Raw genomic sequence first — 26,070 nt, 5'->3', positions numbered from 1 at the left:
GATGAGTATGCAAGTCCCCTTCATTATATCATATCCCCTCATCATAGCCTCTGGTTGATAAATAGTCGATGAACAAAGTGTTGTGCTAGAATATTAAGTTCTGAGAAACGGTATTGGCAAATGGTATACCGGCTTGAACAAATAATGAATTTTCGTCAAATAATACAATAAAACCATACAAACAACAATAAAGGTGTCCAGCGATTGTTCTAAGCTATACATCACACAAAAATTTGGCTACAACAATGAACAACCCTCAAACAAAACGGGGAAAACAAGTTAACAAATTGGGGCTTCTTGTGAAGGTACAATATAACAGATTGGATTGCGCATTAGAAAGCACTCCAATTATCGGAACCTTTCTTTGATGTTTGACTCTCTGATGAGACCTTGAATGGGCCAGACGAGCCAAATGGATCAGTCTCATCAAAAGAAAATGCACTCTGGCCGAAATCTTTTGTGCTGTTTATGGAATCAAACCTTGTGAGCTGCTCACGCCCTTGGCCGAAGTCCTTGCTGCTGCTTATGGAATCAAACCTTGTGTGGCCGAAATCTCTAGTGCTATTCATGGAATCGAACCTCGTGAACCTCTCCGGTTGCGAAGAAAACCCACCGTCATGCCTGCTGCTGCTGAAGGAATCAAACCTCGAGAAATTGTCGAAGTAGTGATCCCCAGCCTCGCTGTATCTTGGAGAGTTGCCAAATTTGGAGAGCGGAGTGCTAGGAACAGAGTCTTCAAAGAACAGACTCTTTTTCTGAAAGGCGGTTTCTGCATGGGGGGATCCAGTTCTTACTGGGTTGAGACCAAAGTCATCTGATCCAAAGAAATCCCTATGCTTATCAGAATCTGACCCCTGCAGGTTGACATCAAACATGGGAAATATCAATACATTTGGTGTAATCATTAATCAGGAGCTAGAATGGTGCTTCAGGATGTCCGGGCTCACCTTGGTGTTAAAACCCCACACGGAGTCAGTATCATCATTATTGTCAAAGGCGCCCCAGGTCGACTCATCAAAACTTCTGTCACCAGAAATATATCAAATCAGCGATAGCATGTAGAGAGAGAGAGAGAGAGAGAGAGAGAGAGAGAATAAGTTAAGAATTGTATTAACCACGTACCCATGTGTTTCTGCGTCTGCTTCAGAACTTTTACCATAATGGACGTCTGAGAACTCTTGAGACGGGCTTTCTGGAGCAGTCCTTCCAGCCGGACTGCCATTAGGGCTTCTTGCATATTCATCTTCACCATGGGTGAAAGCAGATTCACTTGATTCACTTTCAAGGGCATGTTCACCATTCCTTGACTTGCCATCAGCAAATGATGAATCAGGAGTGGAACTAAGATCTGGGGAAGCCTTGTCTCTCTGAACAGATACAGATTGTGCTTTTGCTGAGGTATCAATAGTGAGATTATTGGCAAATCCTGAAAAAGTTTTGGCACGTCCATATATAAGAATGACTAAGTATTTATATAACATCTCTGTTGCTAGAGAATAATCACTAGAGAGCTACCTTGATAAAGAGAAAAATAAAATAATAATAATAGAGAAGCATAAGGTATAAAAGCAAGAAAATCTGTGACTATTGGCAAACCTTCATCTTCAAACTTATCCCAATCTTCATCCCAAACAGCTGCTCCATCTTGAATTCCAGGTTGCCAGCCTTAAGAATCATCGCATGCAACATGTCAGAACAACCAAAATACTAAGGCAAATTGTTGAGAGCTCATAATAAAGAGTCTTTATACAGACGTCAATAAGGTTAACTTCAAGCATAATGAGTAACACATTGAACAATATACAAAAGGTGTAAAATTGTAAAGCAACTTGGAATTTTCTTCCTTCGAAGTTTCCACAAAACTTGCCCATCCACAGGGCCACATCACACATTCACTACTTCTGAGGGCATTAACGTTCTTATACATAGATAACCTACATGGATATTTGTGTTGTGAATAAATAAGCAGGTAAGCTCAAGTCTTAAACTCAGTTGAAGGTCTTAAGTGGGTTCATGAATGAGTTGGAAGATTAATATTGCACTTTACTTCATATCTAATCCATGTTTCTTGCACAGTTCAGTAAGAACCTTTATTAGCTACTATGTGTATGATGTACTAGATTATTTGTATTCTCCTTCAATATGGATCATTGCTTAAGTGAAACATCCCAGAACAAAGGAAAAAGAATGAGTCTGTAGGTACCAATTGGGAGCTCAATTATTGCACTTGACTTCATGTTTAATCCATGTTTCTTGCAACGTTCAGAAAGAGCCTTTACTAGCTCCTCAAGATCATATTGTATCCGATCAGCACGGACCTAGAGCAGACATAATGCATCAGTGATAGACAAATTTGCAGATAGTCACAGTATAACTCATCATAGCTAATGTGAAAGAGTACCTGAAGAATACCATCTGCACTACCTCCTTGCTCCATTTTAACAATTGCTTGATGCAATTCCATCTTCCTCTCCTGAGAATGAATCAGATAAAATATAAATCATGAAATCTAAGGCATTCAACAAGGGCACACCCCAAAGTACTAAATATACTCATTAAACAAAACATCACAAATACAGCAGCTATTGGGAAGAATTGAGTATGATTACTGATGTATGGATAGAGAAGAAAAAATGGGAGAAACAGCAGAAGAAAGAGCAGTACATATCTATGCACGCAACAAAAAACATGGTTGAGATCAGCACATGGCAAGTATAGTTATTACTGACTAGTTACTACCCAATAAAACATTCAGGCCATCCTGAAACAAAGAATATAAATACCTGAACTTCACGAAATGTGGCCTCTTCAATGGTTAACTTAGATGCTATTTCTGCCACTTGTTTATACTTCTCCTCATATTTCTTAGCCAGAGACTCAGACTGCAATACCACTCGTTAATATAAATTAACAGGAAACCATGCTCATTAGTGGTACAATTCCATATTTATAAAAAAATACCTCACGCTTGTCTGCAATTGCCCTTTCTGTGATCTCATTTAACCTGTTATCACATCTGCTTTTATACAGAACCTGTAGCAATGACAAAGGAAAACTTAATGGAGGCAGAAATAGCGCACTATGACCATAATTCCACTGCTTACAAAACTTATAACACTGTACAAGATAATTTTACATGAAATAGCTTAAGGTTTTCAATAGCTAATTAATACCAATAAGAAACATGGAGCCAAAGGCAATGCAACAATGCATTATGCCCCAAAACTTAATAGTTTTCCCATCAGAAAGTCACTTTATGATTGAATCAAGGATCAATTGAGCCAGACGGTAACCGTAAACAGGTAGCAAGATTACACAAATCACTTTTTTTTTTCTTTTTTTTTTTAATGGATTCTGAATGATAAGAAACAAAAGCAAACTATGTTGACATGTGTATTCTTTCTGTATATAGTTATAAGACTTTGTGTACTTAGCCTAGTAATTAGTTGTAATTAGCGGACTTCTAGTAGTTGACTTTAGGCTTAATTACTTTCCTTTAATCTGATCTGCTGTATCCTATTTATTTCCTCCTTTGAGAGAAGAATAACACTGCCAAATATTCTATTCCTTTGTCTCTAGTAAAACTCTTCACCCAACACTAAGATTATAGAATCACTACACAATATAATGTCAAGCAGCATGAGCAAGGTCTATATTCTCACATCCTATTAGACAATCAGCATGTTCTATCCAAACAATCAAACTCAGTGGAAAGAAATTTAACAGTCGTTATTGAGAAATGACTAGAAGAAAAATAGCAAAAGTTAGAAGCTACTGACAAGTTCCTGCATTTTTGTCCGGTAGAACTCCATCTTCTCTCTTGAATCCAAAATCACATGCTCAGTTTGTTCAACCTGCCATGAATTAAAGAATTCTTTCTTATCCCTTGGAAAAGCAAAGTAAAAAAATAAAGTTGGAGAAAAATATAAACTTAATAATAAGAAACCAGACAAAGCACATTATTTTCTCCAAACATATAAAAGTTCCGCCCTCATTAAAACCAGTAAATAGAAGTAGAAGAAGAATCGAGTAATCACAAATTCAAACGCAACAAACTCTCAAATCCAAAAATATATCAACATCAATGATATTGCAGGAACGTAAACAAAAAATCATGGCTTCACTTTTGTGTAAACGAATATTACGAAGTTCAAAATGATTTTAAACAAACAGTAATTTCTCTGTCTTTCCTTGTTCGGTACATTGGACTGAACTGGACATTTAAAATGGACTGGGTTTTGGAATCTAATTGTTGTCCAGTGTTTCATACAATATAGGACTGTACTGTGTATGATATTTCCCTGAGTTTGGTGTTCAGATAGGACACTAATTATAAATTTTATTTCAAATTTGAATAACTTTAACTTTCAGTAATAATACATACTAAATAGCTTATTCCATTTATTCCCATACAAATCTGCTTGAAAGATGAGTTTATTGCGTGGAAGAGGAAAAGGAAGAAGGAGGCATGTTCGGGGCAACTAGGTGCCTAACTTATTTATGAATAAATGCTTATCTGAGATTGCTAGATTATTTCATTATTTGTGATACCATACCAAACATGGGTGAGGGATAACAGTCAAATTCAATTGTCTCATGTTATCCTTATTCCCTCCCAATTGAGACTGCAGAAAAAATAAATAAATAAGAGAGAGACTCTGTATACAGTTCAAGCAAGATTGTGTAAGAGAGAACTAAAATGACAAAGGAAATTGCCTTTTTCCCTGCATCTTTAGGCTCTTCAGGTTTTGAGTTAGATGAATCCTGCTTCCCATTACCAAGTTGGGTTGTACTCAAACCCTCCATCCCTTGCACTCTCAAATTCTGCTGATTTGGTTGCAATGCACCATCTGCCTGGGAGGTGCTTAACTGCATCGGTGGCCTTAAACCTGCAGCAGGTGCCATCATCTGGGAACCTGGCATCCCTTGATGTTGTCCAAAACCTAAATGCAAGGAGAACACGTATTTAATCAGCAAATATCCAACAAGGAGAATTAAAGGTAAAAAAAGCAACTCCAGCCATTACCAGGGTTGGGACTCCAAGCTGCATTTCCATATGGGACTTTGGGTTGACCTGTCATGGACAGCAGTGTTTCATCAAACATCACATTATGTGGGAGTGTGTCTGGAAGAGGGCGACCTTCCCTGTAACGTTCCATCAAATAGAGAGAAAAGCAAAACTCCCTCAAGGAAAGCATGCTGTCATTATCTTGATCAGATAAGTCCCACACCTGCTTTAAAACCTCTGAGAAAGGCAAAAATTGAAATTATTGAGCATTTGTAGGACCAAACAACGTCTTCACAAAGATTGTCCAAATTCATGGAAAATCTTAATAATTCCATCAACACCATTATCTTAACCAAAGATTTCACATATTACTTTTGATCGAAACATCAATATGATTTATTTCGTACCTTTTGCTCAATGAGAAAATGGGTCAGATTCTATACGATCGAACCTATGGGACTTAAGGAATGATGGGAGGGAAATTTAATTTTTTTTTTAAAAGAGAGAGAGAGAACGGGAAAATAATAATGATAAAAAAGTAAACAAAAATGAAGTAGAAGAGCCAAAAAAAAATAGTTTTGGCCACTATCTACCAAAATGTAAATCAACGAGAAGTGTTTGACCTGTCCAATAACAAACACTTACATCATAGTAAAAGTAAATTGATTACCCAATCATAGATGAATGCGAAACTGAATTGAATCAGCCAAATCACCATCAAAATGTAAACCAACATCCTGATTACTTGCAAAGACTTTACTGATTAGAATCCACCATATGACCTACAGAATTTACCACTAATGACACCCAAAGATATAATTTAAATCAACCCCTTCACAGGGTCAATAATCAAGAGGTTCAAGTGTGATGTAGACATAAAATCTGAACTAAAACTAAACCATGAAACTCCAAAAAATAACCCTATTAAATACTGAATGATGGACTTGATTTTAAGAAGAATTTACTAGGTTATTTATTCCAATTTTCAAAGATGAGTCATCCAACCCAATGTATCATTTATGCTTTCTTTCAGGTGGAAAAAAAACTTTACCTCTTGGTAACCTCCAACTCAGAAATAGATTCCGTGCCTGGTCACCAGTGATTCTCCCATCTCTGTCAGTGTCTACTTCCATAAACACTTTTGAATATTTCTGAACATCAGATGGCTTCATCTTCGGCCAAGGAATCTGTGAATTTTCAGAAGTAGAGTTTCCCGCTCCAACTGAAACCCCAGATGATGCAAAAGAGGAAGAAGCTGGAGCTGATACCTGCTGACTAGGGTTCAAGGGTCCCTGGGGCCGCTGAAACTGAGTGCCAGAAGGCTGCATCGTGAATGCACTCAGTGAATCAAGTGCACTAATCTTACTGGAAGATTGGGGCCCACTGGAAACTGGCACAGTGGCTGATGAGGTGGGTGTACTTCTAGCAGAATATGTTGATCCAGAAGATTCCTGTCTTGGTTGAGCGGGGGTTGCAGAAAATAAATCACCTGAAAAAGCTGAATTGGATGCAAACCCATTTCCGGAAACAACTAATGCTTTGGAGTCATTAGCTGCTGGCAGGGAAGATGCTGAAACTGGAGGTTGTGATTTTGGGGTAGATGAGGGCATGGAAGGACTAAGCCCTCTGGGCCCAGCAGGAGGTGTACCAGTGCTTCCACTAAGCCAATTACTTGAGACATTTGAGTTCAGAACACTGGGAGCCCCCATACCACCTCCAACACCCTGTGGTGGACGAGAATGGCTACCAGTAGGCATCCCAGCCGGTATGGCTTGAGGAGGTCTCAAGGACTGATTTTGCTGAGGCGGAAAATAATTCTGGTTCATAGTTGTATTAGGAACTCCTGGTCCTCTAAATCCAAAATTTTGAGATGTTGGCGGGGTTCCCATACCCATCTGTGGAGCTGAGGTGGCAGCCATTGGATTTGATTGAGGTGCAGATGTGGGTGGAAGATTAATTTGTGGAGCAGGAATTTTTGCAGCGGCCGGACCATATAATGCAGCCTTGACAATATCCGGCGTTAGTTCTCTCTTACTCTGTGCCACAGTCACAAGTCTGAGAGCATTATAAAATTCTGGGCGACCAAGAAAACCAGTTTTGTTCTGATCAGCATGCATCCATATCTGCAACTCATAAACATACAACATTTTATTAGCCAGAAGTGCCATGCCAAATAAAAATTCAAATTTCAGAGTAAAAGATAAATCCAAAAATAAAAAGGGTAAATAGATTAAATAAGTCCAAAAAGGTTCTATAATCAAGAGAAAATTGGACTAAAAGAGACATAAATGAAACATAGACACAGTTACAGTAGCTCCAATAAGCACAAGCATGAGCAGCATAAACACTCTGAACTCTCTTTTAAGTTTTAATCATAAGCTCACATATAATAATGAGATGAAGAGCCCAGGACAGCATGTGACTAACTAACTTTGTACAGTGTTCACCGGTATCGACTAGAACAAATTAGAGATTCATTTCCATGAGAACAAGGTCAGTGAATGTGAAGTTGGTCTATCGCAAATCCATCAACTCGTACTCTTCCTAGTTTTCGAATTACAGAAGTCATAGACTACTTACTATTTACGATAATTGGTAATTGGTGACATAGAAAGGCGAAGACATAGACATTGAATCTTATCAATCCAAAAATGCGCACACAGACAGAGGCTGATCTTTATATATATGAGAAAAAGCAAACAAATATTAGAAAGAGAGAGAGAGAGAGAGAGGAACCTGAGCAAGAACTTGTTTGGGCAAATTGGAACCCTGAAAGAAAGCGACGGCTTCAGCTCCGCTGATCCTGCCATCTCCATCCAAATCTGCTCTCTTGAAGTAGGCTTCCAGCTGATCCGCATACGCACCCGCCATTTTCTTCCAATTTCAGACCAGATCACCACCACGCCCACTCAACAAAATCCGAAGCCCCAAATCAAATCAAACACATATACATGTGTATATACGCACACACTGCTTGAATCTCTCAAGAATTTCTTACAGAAACGATGGCAAATCGAATGCTAGATGCGTGGGATCGAGAGATTGTGGTTGCTGGTTGGATCGATTAAGAGGCGAGGACAGAGAGAAATGTGGGTATTTATTTATTTTTATTTTTAAATATAAAAAATAATTTAGAGAGAAAATACATCAGAACAGTTGTGGCATGTTGTCTCAAATTGTAATTATATTTTTGGGATTAATATAACAACTTACTTTCTTTTTTCTTTTTCTTTTTGTCAAAAACAATTTGCTTGACTTACCTCGATTTATGTAATAACTCCGCCAAAAAATTAATTTTATGTAATAACTCATTAGCCCCTTGACGCATGTGTGTATATAATTACAAAAACTTATATAAAATTAAGAAAAGATAAAATGGGTAGTTATGTTCCATAAAAATAGGACATATTATATGATTTTATTTTAATTTTAATTTTTTTAATATGAAAAAAGTGAATTTACCATATTATCCTCATTTAATTCATAATTTCAATTCTTAATGTTTTAATTAAGCGAGAGTATTTTGTGATGTTTTGAATGTTTCCTCATTCTCTGCCTTTTGCTTTATATATATATATATTTAAGAGGGGTGTATTAAATAAAGATTTTAAAAGAGTTTAAAAGAGTTTAAAAGTTTGGGTGTATTCAATTCAGATTTTAAAAGAGTTTGTAAAAATTTAGGTATTTCAATTCAGATTTCAATTGATAATAATAAAAAATACATCGAAATCTAGGTGTATTCAATTATGACTTTTTAAAAATCAAATAAAATTTATGTGTATTCAAAAAGTAATTTATTTTGAAGAAATTAATAAGTTGCCCGATTTCGTTAGAAATTAAAGTGGTAAGTATATATAAAAAAAGGCCCTAACAAATCTTATGTCGACCCTAGAAACTTTGAACGTACTCTACGCTTTCCAGTCCTTGAACATGTGTACTTGTCAAGTGGATTTATATATGTATGATCTTTTATTGTGTATTTGAATATTTGTTATTGTTGTAGATCACCATATTTCGATGAACAATAGCATATATATCGATGTACATCATAATATGAATAGCTGATGCTTGAATGGTTGTTGTTGTTGCCATCGTCATGTATAGATCAACATCAACACATTTGTTGCTGTAAATATTTGCTGCTGTACATATTGCTAAATATCAACACATTTTTTGTTGCTATTATTATTATTATTTTATTCTATTTTATCATATATATATAGGGTTTATGATTGCTGTTATTATTATTATTTTGAGTGCTGTTTTTTTTTTTTTTTTTTTTTGGTTTCTGTACATCACAGCCTTCTTCATCGATCTATGGTCATCCTTTTTTTTTTTTTTTTTTTTGTACAATATCTATATATATATCTAGTCCATGCCAAAACAAAAAGGAAAAAAAATTATCTTCATATATATATTTTTTCTTATGAACTAATTAAAGATTGCATGTATGTGAAGAGATGCTATGTATGATGGGAGTCAAAGATGAGCAATGAAGCAGATACTTATTCGTGTCTTATTTCATGTAAATCATTCTAATTTATTTCAAGCTCTTTATCTCAAAATGTATTCTCAAAACTAACAAGTTGTGTCGTTTTTGTTTATCATTTTTTAATATTTTTTAAAATATATATATTTTCATTTAATCCACATGGCGTCATATTATTGGATATGTGAGGCTTATATGTGTGTCACGTCATCAATTTAACAGACTTTTGGATGGAATTTAATGACAGGTTTTACTTGTGAGCACGCATGTAAACCTAAGAATTCTTTCCTAGTCTTAAATGGGATTGCTACTACCAAGGCCATCAAAAACACCTCCTCATGGGATTGCTAATACTGAGCCCTATATATTAGAGTTTTTCTATATACCGAGCCCTAAACCCTTTGTTCACCCCAATACGTAAATCATTAAGCTTAAGTTTTATTTTTGTGTACAAAGACAAAAAAGGTCATCCAACTTAATATTTAACTTTTAGTACATCTATACACACACTCCACAAACCCCATCACTCTTCATTTTAAGTTTTACAAAAACAATAACTCTTCTACACCATATTAAGTTTTACTATTGCAATTTTTATATAATTTGACTATTTCCGTGAGAAAATTGCACGCCAACACAGCTATGAATAATACCTTGATTAAATTACATGGTGCAAGATTTACAATTAATTGCATCTCATCGAGCCTAAGGCAACATATCATTAAAAGGACTTCTAGTCCTAGAGAAGTTGGGATGTTTCGAGATCACCAAGACGCCTATTTAAATGTAGTCCTAGTCCAAGGAGGACTAGGTTGTTATGGAGTCCTAGTTCGAGGAGAGCTGGTTTGCTTTGTAGTTCTACTCCTAAAAGGATTAGGTCATCTAGGATGATATATAAAAGGTTAAGGCCACCATCCATGAAAGGTATGCAATTCTAAGACTTAGAACCCATTGTCCAATTTACTCTCAAACACTCAACTGACTTAAGTATCGGAGGGCCCTTGGCCGACACCACATCGGTGTCACCCACCATTAGCTTTTCTGTTTTGCAGGTTCTGGAGGACGACTTGGTTGGTCATGCTAACCTAGTCCAGAAGAATTGCTAGACCTCGATCTCAAAGTGGTCATCTTCTGTTGAACCAATTTTTGGCATTAATATGGCTGTTAAAGTCCTGGATACTTATACACCTCCAAAAGAAAATCACATGTCTTAAGCCTCACATCGCATCTAACAAAAATATTGAAAGCATCATAATAAAACTCCTCGTGGAAATCAGCTTCCCTCTACTCGCAAAAATTTGTAAGTTTAATAAAGTAATTCATTATGTGAAGTAGATCCTTGTTTTTTATTCATGTACTCAAATCAATCTTCTCAAATCATTTTTAAAACCTTGTTTTTAAATTCAGTTTTGTTTTAGCTACAACTCCTTATTTCTGAATTGGGTAATCTAAGTACATAACTAATATGAACTTCGAAATCCTCATGGGTACGACCTTGTAATTGTCCGACTATACTATTTTTTCCTCTTTGTATTTGTTTAATTAGATTGTAATCTTATTTTGACTATATTAATTAAGATTGATATTTGGTAGATTAATTTATATTGATATATATATTTTCGTTAAATTAATTTATTTTGATTAAGGTCGACAACAATTATAGCTTTATTGTATTTTTTTTTTCTTCTTCTATGAATAGATAATAATATTGATTAATTAGTCCTTTAAATATTGCACGTTCTATTTATAAAAATAAAAAAAATCCTAGATCCCCCACTGCTTGTATTCTCATGCCAAAATATGCACAAACAACTATTTCTCGATATTTTAATGTTGATTGCAAGAACAATCAAAAGCTAAACCAACAAAATTGTAGATTCAAAAATCTCTTTGCGAGCAACATTAACGATATAGGAAAAAGAAAAAAGAACAACAAAAACATTCTTCAAATCTTCATTTCAAAATAAAACATCAATGGTAATATTCTTGCGAATCACAAATACATCACACACAAAAATAGTTAAATCTACAATTCAAAGTGTATCGTATCTAAAAATTTAGGAAAATAATGCCTTATAGCCCGGTCAACATTATCAATAGTAACATTCCAACACTTTTTCATATGCATAAAATGATGGTACACATTTCTAATAAACCTAAGCAAGTGAACATTTGAATTATGGCTATTGAAGTCCTGAATACTTATACAACTCCAAAAGAAAATCACATGTTCTAAGCCTTACATTACATCCAGTAAAAATATTGAAAGCATCATAATAAAACACCTCATGGAGATCACCCTCCCTCTACCCATTAAAATTTGTAAGTTTAATGAAGTAATTCATTATGTGAAGTGGATCCTTGTTCTTGATTAATGTACTCAAATCAATCTTCTCAAATCAGTTTTAAAACCTTGTTTTTAAATTCAGTTTTGTTTTACCTACAACTCCTTATTTTTGAATTAGGTAATCTAAGTACATAACTAATATGAACTTCTCAATCCTCCTAGGTACGACCTCGTAATTGTCCGACTATACTATTTTTTTTCTTTTGGTTTTTATTTTCTTTTGTTTTTTTCTCTTTGTATTTGTTTAACCAAATTGTAATCTTATTTTGACTAGATTAATTAAGATTGATTTTTGTTAGATTAATTTATATTGATATTGATTTTCTTTAGATTAATTGATTTTGATTAAAGTTGGCAACAATTGTAGCTTGATTGTAATCTTTTCTTCTTTCCTTCTTCTATGAATAAATAATAATATTGATTAATTATCAGGGCATTTGATTGTCTAAGTTTTTTTATGAGGTTTTAGTCTTTTAAATATTGCACGTTCTCTAAAACATTTCTTGATCTGCCACTGCTTGTATTCTCATGCCAAAATATACACAAACAGCCACTTCTCGAGATTTTAATGTTGATCGCAAGAACAATCAAAATGTAAACCAACAAAATTGTAAATCAAGAAACATGTTAGCGAGCAATAGGGCTGGCATTTTCTACCAAAAAACTGTAAAACCGACCGAATCAGACCAAACCGAATCGGTTCGTTCGGCATTTGTTACTCAAATTTTAATTTTTGATTTGCAAACCGAACCGAACCACAACAAATCGGACCGGTTGAGGTTGAGGAAACCCTAAAACCGACATGCGTGTGAAATTGTGCAAAAATATGCATTCTAGGGGATTCGATCCCCTGACCTAGGGTTTCAAATCATTCCATCTTTCCACTAGATTGCTTGGCTTTCTTATTAAATCTTTGTACAACAAGAGTATTTAATAGCTTATAAAAAGAATTATAAAATATTATTAAAAAATTAGGGTTTTAAACCCCATCTTCTTCATCCCCCTCACGAGCTCATCTCTTCTTCTTCTCCCTCTCTCTCCTCTTCTTCAAATTTCATCTCACCATCTCTTCTTCTCCTCCTCCTTCATCTCTCTTCTTGTCCCCGTCGCAACCCTTCTTCTTCTTCTTCTTCTCCTCCTCCTCCCTCTCTCTCCTCTTTGCCGGCGGCCTTCATTTTCATCTCCTCATCTTTCTTCTTCTTCTTCTTCTCCTCCTCTTTTACTCTATCTATCAATCTATTTAGTTTCTTACTATCACCGAACCATTCCGACCGATGGTTTCGGTTTAACCAAAATTCGGTAAACCAACGGAGTAGGAGTCAGTAGCGGTTACAATTTTGGGTATACCGACTACCCTCGGTCGGTTATCGGTTGGAGCCCATCGGGTCAGTTAACGAACTAATTCCACCCCAACGAGCAACATTAACGATATAAGAGAAGGAAAAAAAGAATAACAATAAGCTTGTTCAAATCTTCATTTCAAAATAGAACATCAATGGTAACATTCTTGCGACATAACAAATGCATCACACACAAAAATAGTTAAATATATAATTCAAAGTGTATCATATCTAAAAATTTAGGAAAATAGTGCCTTATAGCCCGGTCAACATTACCACTAGTAACATTTATACTCTTTTTTATATGCATAAAATGATGGTACACATTTCTAATGAACCAAAGCAAGTGAATAGTTGAAGTACCATCATATGGCCATTGAAGTCCTGAATACTTATACAACTCCAAAAGAAAATCACATGTCCTAAGCCTTACATCACATCCAACAAAAATATTAAAAGCATCATAATAAAACACCTCATGGAGATCACCTTCCCTCTACCCACTAAAATTTGTAAGCTTAATAAAGTAATTCATTATGTGAAATAGATCTTTGTTTTTTTATTTCTTAATGTACTCAAATCAATCTTCTCAGATCATTTTTAAAACCTTGTTTTTTAAATTCAGTTTTGTTTTAGTTATAACTCCTTGTTTTTGAATTAGGTAATCTAAGTACATAACTAATATGAACTTCTCAATCCTTGTGGGTACGACCTCGTATGTGTCCGACTATACTACTTTTTTTCTTCTGTTTGTTCTCTTTTTATTTGTTTAATCAAATTGTAATCTTATTTTGACTAGATTAATTAAGATTGATTTTTGTTAGATTTATTTATTTTTGTTAGATTAATGAGCTTTTAGTCTTTTAAATATTGCACGTTCTGTAAAAAAATCATGGATCCTCCAATGCTCTAATTCTCATGCCAAAATATGCACAAACAACCACTTCTCGAGATTTTAATGTTGATCGCAAGAACAATCAAAGGGTAAACAAACAAAATTTTATATCAAGAAACCTGTTAGCGAGCAATAAGGCTAGCATTTTCTACCGAAAAACTATAAAATCGACTGAATCAGACCGAACTAAACCGATCGGTTCAACATTTGTTACTCAAATTTTGATTTTTGATTTGCAAACTGAACCAAACCACAGCAAATCGGACCGGTCGCAGTTGAGGAAACCCCAAACCAACAGTTCATTGAACCGAATCGACATGCGTGTGAAATTGTGCAAAAATATGTATTATAGAGGATTTGATCCCCTGACCTAGGGTTTCAAATCATTCCATCTTTCCACTTGACTGCTTGACTTTCTTATTAAATCTTTGTACAACAAGAGTATTTAATAGCTTCTAAAAAGAATTAAAAAATATTTTTAAAAAATTAGGGTTTTAACCCTAGCATCTCTTTAATTCCAGATCCTATTCCTATCTTTTTCTTTTTATTTTTCTCTCCAGCCGCCATCTTCTTCAACCCCCTCACGAGCTGATCTCCTCTTCTTCTCCCTCTCTCTCCTCTTCGCTGCCACCATTCTTCTTCGAAGTTCATCTCACCATCTCTTCTTCTTCTCCTCCTCCATCTCTCTTCTTGTCCCCATCGCAACCCTTCTTCTTCTTCTTCTTCTCCTCCTCCTCCCTCTCTCCTCTTTGCCGCTGGCCTTCATCTTCATCTCCTCATCTTTCTTCTTCTTCTCCTCCTCTTTTTCTCTATCTATCGATCTATCTAGTTTTTTACCATCATCGAACCATTCCGACCGATGGTTTCGGTTCAACCGAAATTCGGTAAACCGACATAGTCGGAGTCGGCAGCGATTTCAATTTTGGGTATACCGACTACCCTCGGTCAGTTATCGGTTGGAGCCCATCGAGTCGGTTACCGAACCGATTCCACCCCTAGCGAGCAACATTAATGATATAGGAAAAGAAAAAAAAGAACAACAAAAAGCTTATTCAAATCTTCATTTCAAAATAGAACATCAATGGTAATATTCTTGCGACATCACATATGCATCACACATAAAAATAGTTAGATCTACAATTCAAAATGTATCATATCTAATGAGGAAAATAGTGTCTTATAGCCCGGTAAATATCATCAATAGTAACATTCCTACACTTCTTCATATGCATAAAATGATGGTACAAATTTCTAATGAACCTAAGCAAGTGAGCAGTTGAATTACCATCGTATGGCTATTGAAATCTTGAATACTTATACTCCTCCAAAATAAAATTTATGGTAATCTAAGTAATCGATCAATATTATCAAATCATTTTTAAAATCTTGTTTTTAAATTCAGTTTTGTTTTAGTTACAACTTCTTGTTTTTGAATTGGGTAATCTAAGTACATAACTAATATGAACTTCTCAATCATTGTGGGTACGACCTCGTAAGTGTCCGACTATACTATTTTTTTTCTTATGTTTTTTCCTCTTTTTATTTGTTTAATCAGATTGTAATCTTATTTTGATTGTAATCAGGAAACCTGTCAGCGAGCAACATTAACTATATAGGAAAAGGAAAAAAAGAACAACAAAAAGCTTATTCAAATCTTTATTTCAAAATAGAACATCAATGGTAACATTCTTGCGACATCATATATGCATCACACATAAAAATAGTTAAACCTACAACTCAAAATGTATCATATCTAAAAATTTAGGAAAATAGTGTCTTATAGCCCGGTAAATATTATCAATAGTAACATTCCTACACTTCTTCATATGCATAAAATGATGATACAAATTTCTAATGAACCTAGGCAAGTGAGCAGTTGAATTACCATCATATGGCTATTGAAATCTTGAATACTTATACACCTCCAAAAGAAAATCACATGTCATAAGCCTCACAACCCATCCAACAAAAATATTGAAAGCATCAAGATACAACGCCTCATGGCGATCCGCCTCCATCTACCCACTAAAATTTGTAAGTTTAATGAAGTAATTCATTATATGAAGTGGATCCTTGTTTTTGATTCATGGCGAGCAACGTTAACAATAGAGGAAAAGAAAAAAAAGAACAACAAAAAGCTTGTTCAAATCTTCATTTCAAAATAGAACATCAATGGTAACATTCTTGTGACATCACAAATGCTTTACACACAAAAGTAGTAAAATCCAATTTTCAAAGTGTATCATAAAAGTTGGAAGGACATCCAACAACATCAGCAACTTTGGTGGAAGCTTTGAAACCCTTATGACGATCAGTAAGATCCCCACCAATGCCAAGAATTTTCAGAAGATTAAATTTGCCAAAAAATGCATAGCTTCCTCTAACATTAAGATCACCTTATTTAAATTTTTGTTTTTCAATTCATGTACTCAAATCAATTTTCTCAAATCATTTTTAAATGCTTGTTTTTAAATTCTGTTTTGTTTTAGATACAACTCCTTGCTTTTGAATTAGGTTATCTGTGTAAATAACTAATATAAACTTCTCAATCATCGGGGGTCGTATACTTGCGAGTTATTATATATCCATTATAACTGTAAAAAAAGAACCAACTAATTAGGATAAAATTCATAATGAAATAGGACTTGAACAATTAAAATATTTACATTCCTTTGAATTTATCAAAACACTAGAAGAAATTACTCATTTCAAGCCAAAGTGGTGGTCCGCTTGATCTCATAAGAGTTAGAAGGACATCCAACAACATCAACAACCTTGGTGGAAGTTTTGAAATCCTTATCATGATCAATAAGATCCCCACCAATGCCAATTTTCAGAAGATCAAATTTGCCAAAACATGCATAGCTTCCCCTTACATTAAGAGCATCTTATTTAAATTTTTGTTTTTCAATTCATGTACTCAAATCAATTTTTCCAAATCATTTTTAAAAGCTTGTTTTTAAATTCTGTTTTGTTTTAGATACAACTCCTTGTTTATGAATTGGGTAATCTAAGTACATAACTAATATGAACTTCCCAATCCTCGTGGGTATGACCTCGTACTTATCAGACTATACTATTTAATTGGCCCGTACACTTGCGAGTTATCATATATCCATTATAACTGTAAAAAAAACCAATAAATTAGGACAAAATTCATCATGAAAAAGAACTTGAACAATTAAAAAAGATTTACATTCCTTTGAATTTATCAAAATACTTGAAGAAATTACTCATTTCAGGCCAAAGTGGTGATCCGCTTGATCTCTTAAGACTTGGAAGAACATCCAACAACATCCACAACTTTGGTGGAAACTTTGAAACCTTTATCACGACCAATAAGAACCCCACCAATGCCAATAATTTTCAGAAGATCAAATTTGCCATAAAATGCATAGCTTCCTCATACATTAAGAGCACCATGAAAACTATCAACCTCATGTATGCTTTTGATTGCTTCTAACAATAGACTATTAAAAAAAAAACATAAACTCACATACCACATATAAATAAATAAATGACACTAAAGACACTCAGATATGGGCAATTGGAACTTTGACAAGTTGAATCAATTACTTTAATAAATCTAGGACAAGTTGCCTTATACCTTGTATTCTCACACCAAAATATGCACAAACAGCCACTTCTCGAGATTTTAACGGTGATCATAGCCGAATCTTTAAATTTGAATGCTGCAAAATTATACAACCAATTCAATAGAAGACGCCTAAAACGATCATAACACACCAACCATAATCCCTCACGCATGTAGTTATAACTATAGAACAACGCGACCAAGTAGTTAGAACGCATGATAAATGTGTCGATCAAGCATATTGTAGCTATAAAGAGTTTGAATTTCGTGGGATTCCATGTGCCACGTGCTAGTCTTTTTAAGGATGAAAAAGGTCTAGTATTAAGTACATAGTAAAAAGGTGGTTAAGGATTTTGTTAATACTTGTGAGGTGATGAAGAGATCAAGTCCAAACTTGCTAACGAGTTGATTAATTGTGTGCTACTCAACAATGAAGATACTACTTGTAGAGGCGTTAGATGACGTAAGAGGAAAGTTGATTTCTCTGACTGAAGATAGTGGTTGTGTCGAACACCCTAGCAAATATGTTGGTTATAATTTTGAACGAGTGCAATTAAAGAATCCACATCAAGTAAAAGCAAAAGCTCATTCAAAACGAATTACATCAAGAAAAAAGAAGGCAGTGAACCATCACAAGTGATGTTATACTAAATGTAAGAAGAGGGATCACGATAGGGGCACTTGTTTAAGACTTGTGACGCCAAAAGCATAGAGGATCATTACTTGTGTGCATTGCTTGATTTTCCTTTTAATGATCCGCAAACAATATTCATGTCTGATTTATATTTATGTCTTTTTACCAGATGTTGCAGATCTTCTCCTTCCGACACATAATTCACAATAATTAACATTGATTTTGAAAGTATGGTTTACTAACACTCATGTCAGAAGAAAGGAAAAGACAAGGATTCCTGGATTAAAAAAATCATGCCTTATTGGATTCAAATGGGAAGCGTCTGTTGTATGAGTACATGGCGCTCGATAGGGACTTGTACGACTTTAACAACCATAATCATCAGATGAATTCAAACTCAATTTATAAATCGTACCCAACACCTTTCTAATTTTATAAGAATTCTTCTTTTATTTTATTTTTTCAATTTGGTTTGCAACGTTTTGGCTATGGTGACATTATGCTTTGACATGTGTATCATTTTATTAAAATATGACATTAACAAGGTTCATAGGTGGTTCTTTGTAACTATGACTAATAAGTTTGGCTTGGAGGAGAATTCTCACTATTTTGTATCACCCAAAGTCAGATTATACCACCAAGCTTCGCCATAAAACTTCAATTATTTTTTAAGATGAGTTCTACTTAATTTTATTGTACTCAAATAGTTCACTTATATTTTTCTCACTCAATTGTATCATACTAAAGTCAAGTCAACACAGAAAACTTTGTGATGCACCAAAACCTACTATTGACGGGCATAATATTAAGGAAAATAATGTAAAGTAAACATTAGGATACAATAGAGGAAGCTCAACTTAATAAACAAAATAAAATCAAATGGTGTGCCATCTTGACTCACAACCTGACGACCTCATGAACCTGACGACCTTATGAACATGAACCTTATGAACATGAACCTTACGACCTCATGAATATGAACCTCATGACCTCATGAACTTCACGACCTAATGAACTTCATAACCTCATGAGCCTCACGACCTCGTGAACATGAAATTTTAAACCCACACCATTTTTTCTCTCCTAGAAGTTTAAGACAAAAAGCCTAAGAAAACACTCATAAATTTAACTTTTTTTTTTTTGCATCCATGACTACAACAGGGAGGTTATTTTCTTAACTTTTTCTTGGTAGGTATGTATCTCATCAATTCTGAGAAACATGTCTAATCAAATCATAGTCGAACACCAAGAGCCACGTGATTAAGATCCAGAAGCACAACCAATTGATCAAGATCTGGAAGCACAACCATCAATCCTCATTGTGCCACCAGAGCCAACTGCCTCACCACTATCGGAAGACGAAGACATAACAGAAGAAGGTGGGGATGGTGAGACACCCGAGCACACCTATTGCTTCTGTGTTTCCTACCAAGCTCCCACCACCATCTCCCATGAAATAATGAGTATTGTAACCCAATGTTCTGACGTGTTCTTGTCAAGAAGATGTCTTTGTTCCTTTGTTCCTAGTCTTTCTTGTTGATTATTTTGGTATGGTCTTGATGGTTTAGTTTGTCCAAGTTTTAGTTTATTTTGGTTTGTCTTGTGGTATTTTATATTCTAGTTGTGTTTGTGTTGTTTTGCTGTTCTTTTGGCTCCTTGAATTAAAAAATTCTTTGTATTACTTTCTTTCATCAATACATTGAACTTTAGAAGCTCTTTTGCCTGTTGCAAAGTCAAAGTGAATTTTCTGTCATTCTTCTCATGTTGAGTATTCAATACTTGTCTGTGGCATGTTTACTGGTTTGACATTGTTCACAGAATTTCATATCTCAATGACATATAGCTGCCCCACTGGCCTACATATCGTCATGCCTTCTTAATTTAAACACCCAACAACACTCATGCACGGATATTGCCTCCACGTATGCATCATACCGGGTCATACTAGTACTTAAAAAAAGTGAAGGAAACATTAAATCCTAGGTATATTTAGTCACAAAAGCAAGATTACAATTAACCTTAGGCAATGGAAGCATTAAAATTTAATCTTTGAACTGTAATATAACTAACCCCAAGTATCTTGAGGCTTGGTTTAGATTATTCCACTCCTAGACTTCTAGACTAAAGAGAAAGGAGAGTAGAAACTTTACCCTTGAAGCACTACTCAAAGTTGATATCCTTCGAGTTGATCACCTTATGGAAGGCCTTGGATATTCAACAAAATCACCAATGGAGGTGATCTCTAACTTTTCCACACCAAGAAAGATGGAGGATATGATGCAATCTAGGAAGGTAGGATGTTAGTGTTCACTTCCTAGGGTGGCCAATTTTTGCTAGGTGAGAGGAGCTTGATGGTGTTCTAACTCCTCTCTTGAAAACTAGCTAAAAACCCTAACTTTTCTCAAGTGACAAAGTTCACTTAAATAAACACACAAGAAGGAGACATAAGTCTCCCTCTATGCAAAACCGGCCATGGGGTCTTCATTGGGCCTCTTGAGCTTATGTGATCATCTTACTATGCCCCTGTGTCTTAACTAACCCAATGGGTCCAAGCCCAATGGTCTTTGAACTCGATTTTATAGTTTATGCTTAAACTACCCTTTTTCTGCATTATATTAATTAATTTAATCTCTTATGCACATCATATTTATTTCCTTTCATCTAACCTTGTCGGTGTGCAATCCATTAGGTTCTAATCGGCGAGGTAGTAGGTAATCCAAAACTCTTTATTGATCGATTGTGAATTAAAACTCCCTTATAATACTTTCTTTATGAGAACTAGATTATATCTTTGTTCTCAGGGCTTCCACAAACCATGAGTGACGTCTAACAACATGTCACGATTGCCCAAGCCAATATAGAATGGGGTTGTGAACCTATTCAGTTAAGATTACCGTGCAATACGATCCTTCCCTTAAACAATGCTCTTGATCATGCTAATTGGGGCACGAAATTCATGTCAAGCCCTTAGCATGGTCTACTATCTCATATGATTCATTGGAGCATGATCATAATCTCTATTATTGATCTGGCTCGTTGCTTTGGCCAAAGACTTTCGAGTCACATCTTTTGAGCTTTCTCCTTCTTTACTGAAGGTAGAGATCCCTTGTTTTACACCTCATATGTCACCATGAATTGACATGAACCCTAGTCATATCTTTGGGTTATGTCTAGAGGAACACAACACTTCAACATGGCCAAGGGCCCATGACGCTTCCATGAGACAACTCGTCGTGCCTCAGGTCAAGGAATAATTTGCACTGTTCCAACTTGAGAGATATTGGCTCTAGGGCGTACTTCTAAAAGAAAAGAGGATTTGTAAAGTCTATAAATATAGTAGAGGGGTTGAGGAGCCAAAGAAGAGTGTGGCTTTCCAATCACTTGATAAATTCCTTTGTTTAGAAAGAAATAAAGGTTGGGAGAGTGAGTTTCCCATACTTGTTGAGTGCTTGTAATGCATGAGTAACTAAGAGGGAGATCATACTACTTCACAATGGTAGTGCATGAAGATTGTGTAAGTGTGCTTCAACAATGAGGCATGACTTCGCGATATCAATGTGGTTTAGTCCAAATAACGGATCTCTTGGATGCCATAATAGGGAGATGGAAAAGTAGTGGGAACGTTGGATGAAGCCTATGACAAATTGGTATCAGAGCAACCAGGGTTGCGTAGTTGCCGTGTTGATAGTTGAAGCAAATTTCTATAGGTGGTTATTGTTTATTGTTGAGAAGTTTGCCCTTGGGTTTATTTGAAGACCCAAGGACCAAGAATGTCCTAGGGTCATTGTCGAGTGAAGATGCTCTAAGAGTTACTAAGTCAGTGGATTAGTTGAATGATGCAGATGCAGTTGTTGAAATTCACAAAGTCTTTAGCGAGAGAGACTTTGGTTGCAATAGGGTAACGGATGTCATCCAAGTCAAGACGAAGGACTTGGAAGGGGAGATGAAGGGAAAGGCATCGTCATCAATGACAATGGTTCTCATGAGATAAAGGGTAGTAAGAAGGTCAACGTACATGAACCCAAAGAGTTCCATGGTGTGTAGAGTGCTAAGGAGGTGGTGAAGTTATTGTAGGACATGAAGTAATATTTTCGGGCTACTCACATTCCGGATTGAGAGTTGATTTCAATCAAAAGCATTTACCTCATCGGTAATGCCAAGCTATAGTGGCAGATGGGAGGGCATGAGGATGCTGGATTAGTAAGGCCGCATATTGAGGAATGGGATTGTCACTCCCCAACCCTAGGATTAACGTAAACTTGAACTAAGACATGATTCACACCTTAATTATAGGATCTAAGAAACTATAACTAAAATGTGAAGAACATTAAATAAATAAATAATTCACATAGAACTTTTCTGCGGAAACAACAAAATTGTTCGAAACCTTATACCATTACAAAATTTTACAAGTTAGAACCACTCAAGAGTTCACCAAGAGAGTAGCTCATTTATTTAAGGCTTATTTACACTAATGCCCCTGAAATTACGGTCAAAACTCACTGCTCCCTCCTGTTGCGTAGATACAGCTGCACCAAAATGGATTCAGCTGCATCCTCAACTTGTGATACTCGCAAGTGCACGAGCCGTTCGGTAGTATAGCGTATGTAAGTGCGAGGTCGATCCCACGAGGATTGGTGATTGAATGATTCAATTCATTTTCCCTACACAAAACAGAAATGAAAAAGAAGGGAAATAAATAAAACAAGGAAGAAAGAAAATAACTAACTCAAGCAGATAAGTTCCCAAGTTCAATTAGATTAACGGATTGATTCTAGCTAATGTATGATTAAGCCATGGTGTGTGGTCATAACCTTGTGTTCCTAATTCCCTAATTTGATCATTTGTTGTCTAACCTAAAATTAAGCATTAGGAACCCATTAAGCATAGAAGAACAATTTAAACAACCAAGCATGTATCTAATCCCTGTTGTCGAATGTCCATACATACTCTTCCTATTCATAGTTCAATTCGAATTAAAGCATGGTGTATACTCTTAATTCAAACCAAGATAGCTAACATGCAAGCCTTAATGGTGATCAATCATTCAAACTAGCATATTAACTTATAAGCATAATGAATAAGAACATGAACCATAATTGAAACTTGGAAACTAATCAAACTTGAGACTAAAGAAAAGAATTTACATAATGAAAAGTAAAGTGGAACTAAGAAAAACTTAAGGAAAATTTCAACACAAAAGATTTCATTACAACAATTGAAAACTAGAAAGAGAAACTAAGAGAATTTGAGGGAGAGAAGGGAAGGGAGCTCTAGAGAAGTGTTTGAGAGCTCCCCCCCTTGGGGTGTGTTTACAAGCTTGGGAAACCTCACTATATATAGGCCTAAGGAAGCTGAAAATCTGAATTAAGTATGGCTAATGCATACAACACTTGTTTTATAAAATCTGAAATGGTTGATGCACTTCACTAATGCATACAACACTTCCATTATAAAATCTGAAATGGTTGATGCACTTCACTAATAAATCCCACCAGCAGCCCTAGCTCATCTTCATGTCACCATGACCAAGCTTCCAACCAGAAATAATAGCTCATCCTGAGGTCAGCATGACCAGCAACTTCAAGGGCTTACGAATTGGGCTTCCCTTAAGCAAATTAAGACTTTAAGCACTCAAACTTGAAGTTCAGAATGTCTTCTTTCCAGCCATATATCATTTGGGCCAATCCAAGGTCGGAGGAGGAAGTTAAGGCCAAAACAAATTGCTAACTCATTTTGCGCGCTGATAAAATCCATCCTGAGCATGGCTCTGTGTTTGCTAGGTAACAGACTCCATATTTATCCAATGGGGCTGAATTTTGGATATGTTATATTACACACCCATTGGAACAACTTTCATGAAGAATGTGGCCTCATCCGAGCTATGTAGGTTGCTGAAACAAAGCTTGCAATATGACCTACGAAACTGGGCTGGCAGGGGACTGTAGCCAAAATTGAGTTTGTCTTTAAGCTCTTCATCCATTCATCCAAATTAGGCCCTAACATGCATGGATTGCATCATTTACTATCCAAAGCCCTCATTATTACCTAAAGCTCAATGGACTGAAAGATAAACACAAAAAGGATTAAAAGCACAAGTTTAACTCAAAAACATAACCAAATCATAAGCTAGAAGGGTACAAAATGATATGTAAATATGCACCGATCAAATACCTCCAAACCTAGATTTTGCTAGTCCTCGAGCAAAACAAAAGGAAAACAAAGATAAAAACAAACAAGAAGTTAACTAGACCACTTTCGTAGGTAACTCGATTGCATTGAGCATATGCAACAAGCCTTTAAACCTCTAGGCATCCCTAGTAGGAGGAGTTGTGTCTCCTGAGGGTTTAACAGATACGATACCCACAAACGTTTTACTGACTCTGTAAAACAAGGTAATTAGAAAACTTAAAAGATTGTTAGTCCTTAAGCAAAATAAAAAACAAAAACAAAAAAAAAATAATTACATTAACAAAAACAAAACAAAACAAAAAAAAAAAAACAAAACAAAACAAAACAAAACAAAACAAAACAAAAAAAATTACAAAAATAAAAAGAACTCAAAACAATCTTTCCGAACATTTTCTGAAGAGAAATGACTCATGCACATGACTCAAAAGTTTTAACAATAAAAGCTCAATTTTAAACATTATTCACAAAGCGGCAAAGTTCAAAACATAATATGCTCAAAGTGTGGTAGTGTGATAGCCAAATGCAACAAATTCCCCAATCTTAGTTTTCACACAATTTCAAAAATCATACAAAGCACAAGTTCAACTTCAAATCTCACCAAAGTTGTCCTCTCACAAAGGAATCACTCGGAAGAGGGCTATAATGCAACACTCAGTTATAAACATGAGATTAGAGTTAAACCATAAAGACTTAACTCGAAATAGAAAGATGAAGAACTTGCATTAATATGATCTCAAGAAGGATGCCAAACACTTAAAAGTAGAAAAATGAATGCAATTCAACCACATGACATTTAAGATCAATTTAGGTCTTTAACATAGGTTGTAATGGGGCCAAGGGTGTAAGGTGAGTAAGAAATGAAAGGTATGGATAAAACAAAGTCCAAGGAACTCAAAATATAAGAGCATAAAACAATTGTTTACAAGACTTCGAATCATCACAATGAGAATTTATTTTTCTTTTACATGATCAAAACTCCTTATACCTTCATTTACATTGATTCACTCCTTTCCTTAAACACCAATTTATTTTGAAGGCCCAAAAATGAAACCCAAAAATGAAATTTCATTCAACCACCACTTAATCACAACTTTTCTCTTTTCTTTCACCAATTGTGTGATTTTTTTTTTTTTCCTTCAAAATGTAACACCAATTCCTAAACTTAGTATGAAAAACACATCCCAATTAAAGCTCATGAGTTCCTTAGAAAGGTAAATATTTGTTTTTCAGGCTAAGGCGAGGAAATATAATTGGTAAATGAAAGAAAAGGTTTACATGTAGGCTCAAAATGGTTAACAATGGAAAATCATGCTTAAGCATGCATAAGGTTAGCTTGAAAGGTACAAACGATCCAAAGAGGGCCTAATATCATTTCTTAAATGTCATGAAATCGAATTGCAAAAGAATGAATGACTTTTAAGTATTCAACCAAATCAATGAATAATGAGATCAAACAACAACTTTGATGACAAGAAAATAAGAGTATGTGTATAACACTCATGAAATGAAGCACAAGGCTCAAAAGCTCACATTTATGGTTATATAAGTCTAATTTATGCTTGATACAATT

At 35.2% G+C, this 26,070-nt stretch overlaps 1 protein-coding gene across 3 annotated transcripts; it reads right to left on the bottom strand.

Moving 5' to 3' along the window:
- Window positions 1-113: 113 nt before the first annotated feature.
- Window positions 114-8,158, bottom strand: LOC110768136 (Calcium-binding EF hand family protein). Of its 3 annotated transcripts, none has more exons than XM_088253140.1 (13): window positions 7,745-8,158; window positions 6,060-7,131; window positions 5,027-5,245; window positions 4,705-4,943; window positions 3,780-3,854; window positions 2,962-3,033; window positions 2,784-2,882; window positions 2,402-2,473; window positions 2,204-2,318; window positions 1,597-1,665; window positions 1,123-1,426; window positions 948-1,020; window positions 114-854 (listed from the first exon to the last, which is right to left on the bottom strand). In XM_088253140.1, the coding sequence occupies exons 1-13, from the start codon at window positions 7,877-7,879 to the stop codon at window positions 333-335; spliced, it is 3,066 nt and encodes a 1,021-aa protein (XP_088109266.1). In that variant the 5' UTR covers window positions 7,880-8,158; the 3' UTR covers window positions 114-332. The 3 variants fall into 3 exon arrangements, with proteins under 3 accessions (XP_088109266.1, XP_088109265.1, XP_088109267.1); XM_088253139.1 differs by having other exon boundaries at window positions 948-1,023; window positions 7,745-8,157; XM_088253141.1 differs by having other exon boundaries at window positions 948-1,023; window positions 4,717-4,943; window positions 7,745-8,156.
- Between the last annotated feature and the right edge of the window lie 17,912 nt (window positions 8,159-26,070).

The sequence above is a fragment of the Prunus avium genome, chromosome 5 (assembly GCF_965620075.1).
Source record: "Prunus avium chromosome 5, drPruAviu1.hap1.1, whole genome shotgun sequence".
Classification (NCBI taxonomy): Eukaryota; Viridiplantae; Streptophyta; class Magnoliopsida; order Rosales; family Rosaceae; genus Prunus; species Prunus avium.
The sequence above is the reverse complement of the archived record's forward strand: the minus strand, read 5'-3'. Positions and strand labels throughout refer to the sequence as shown.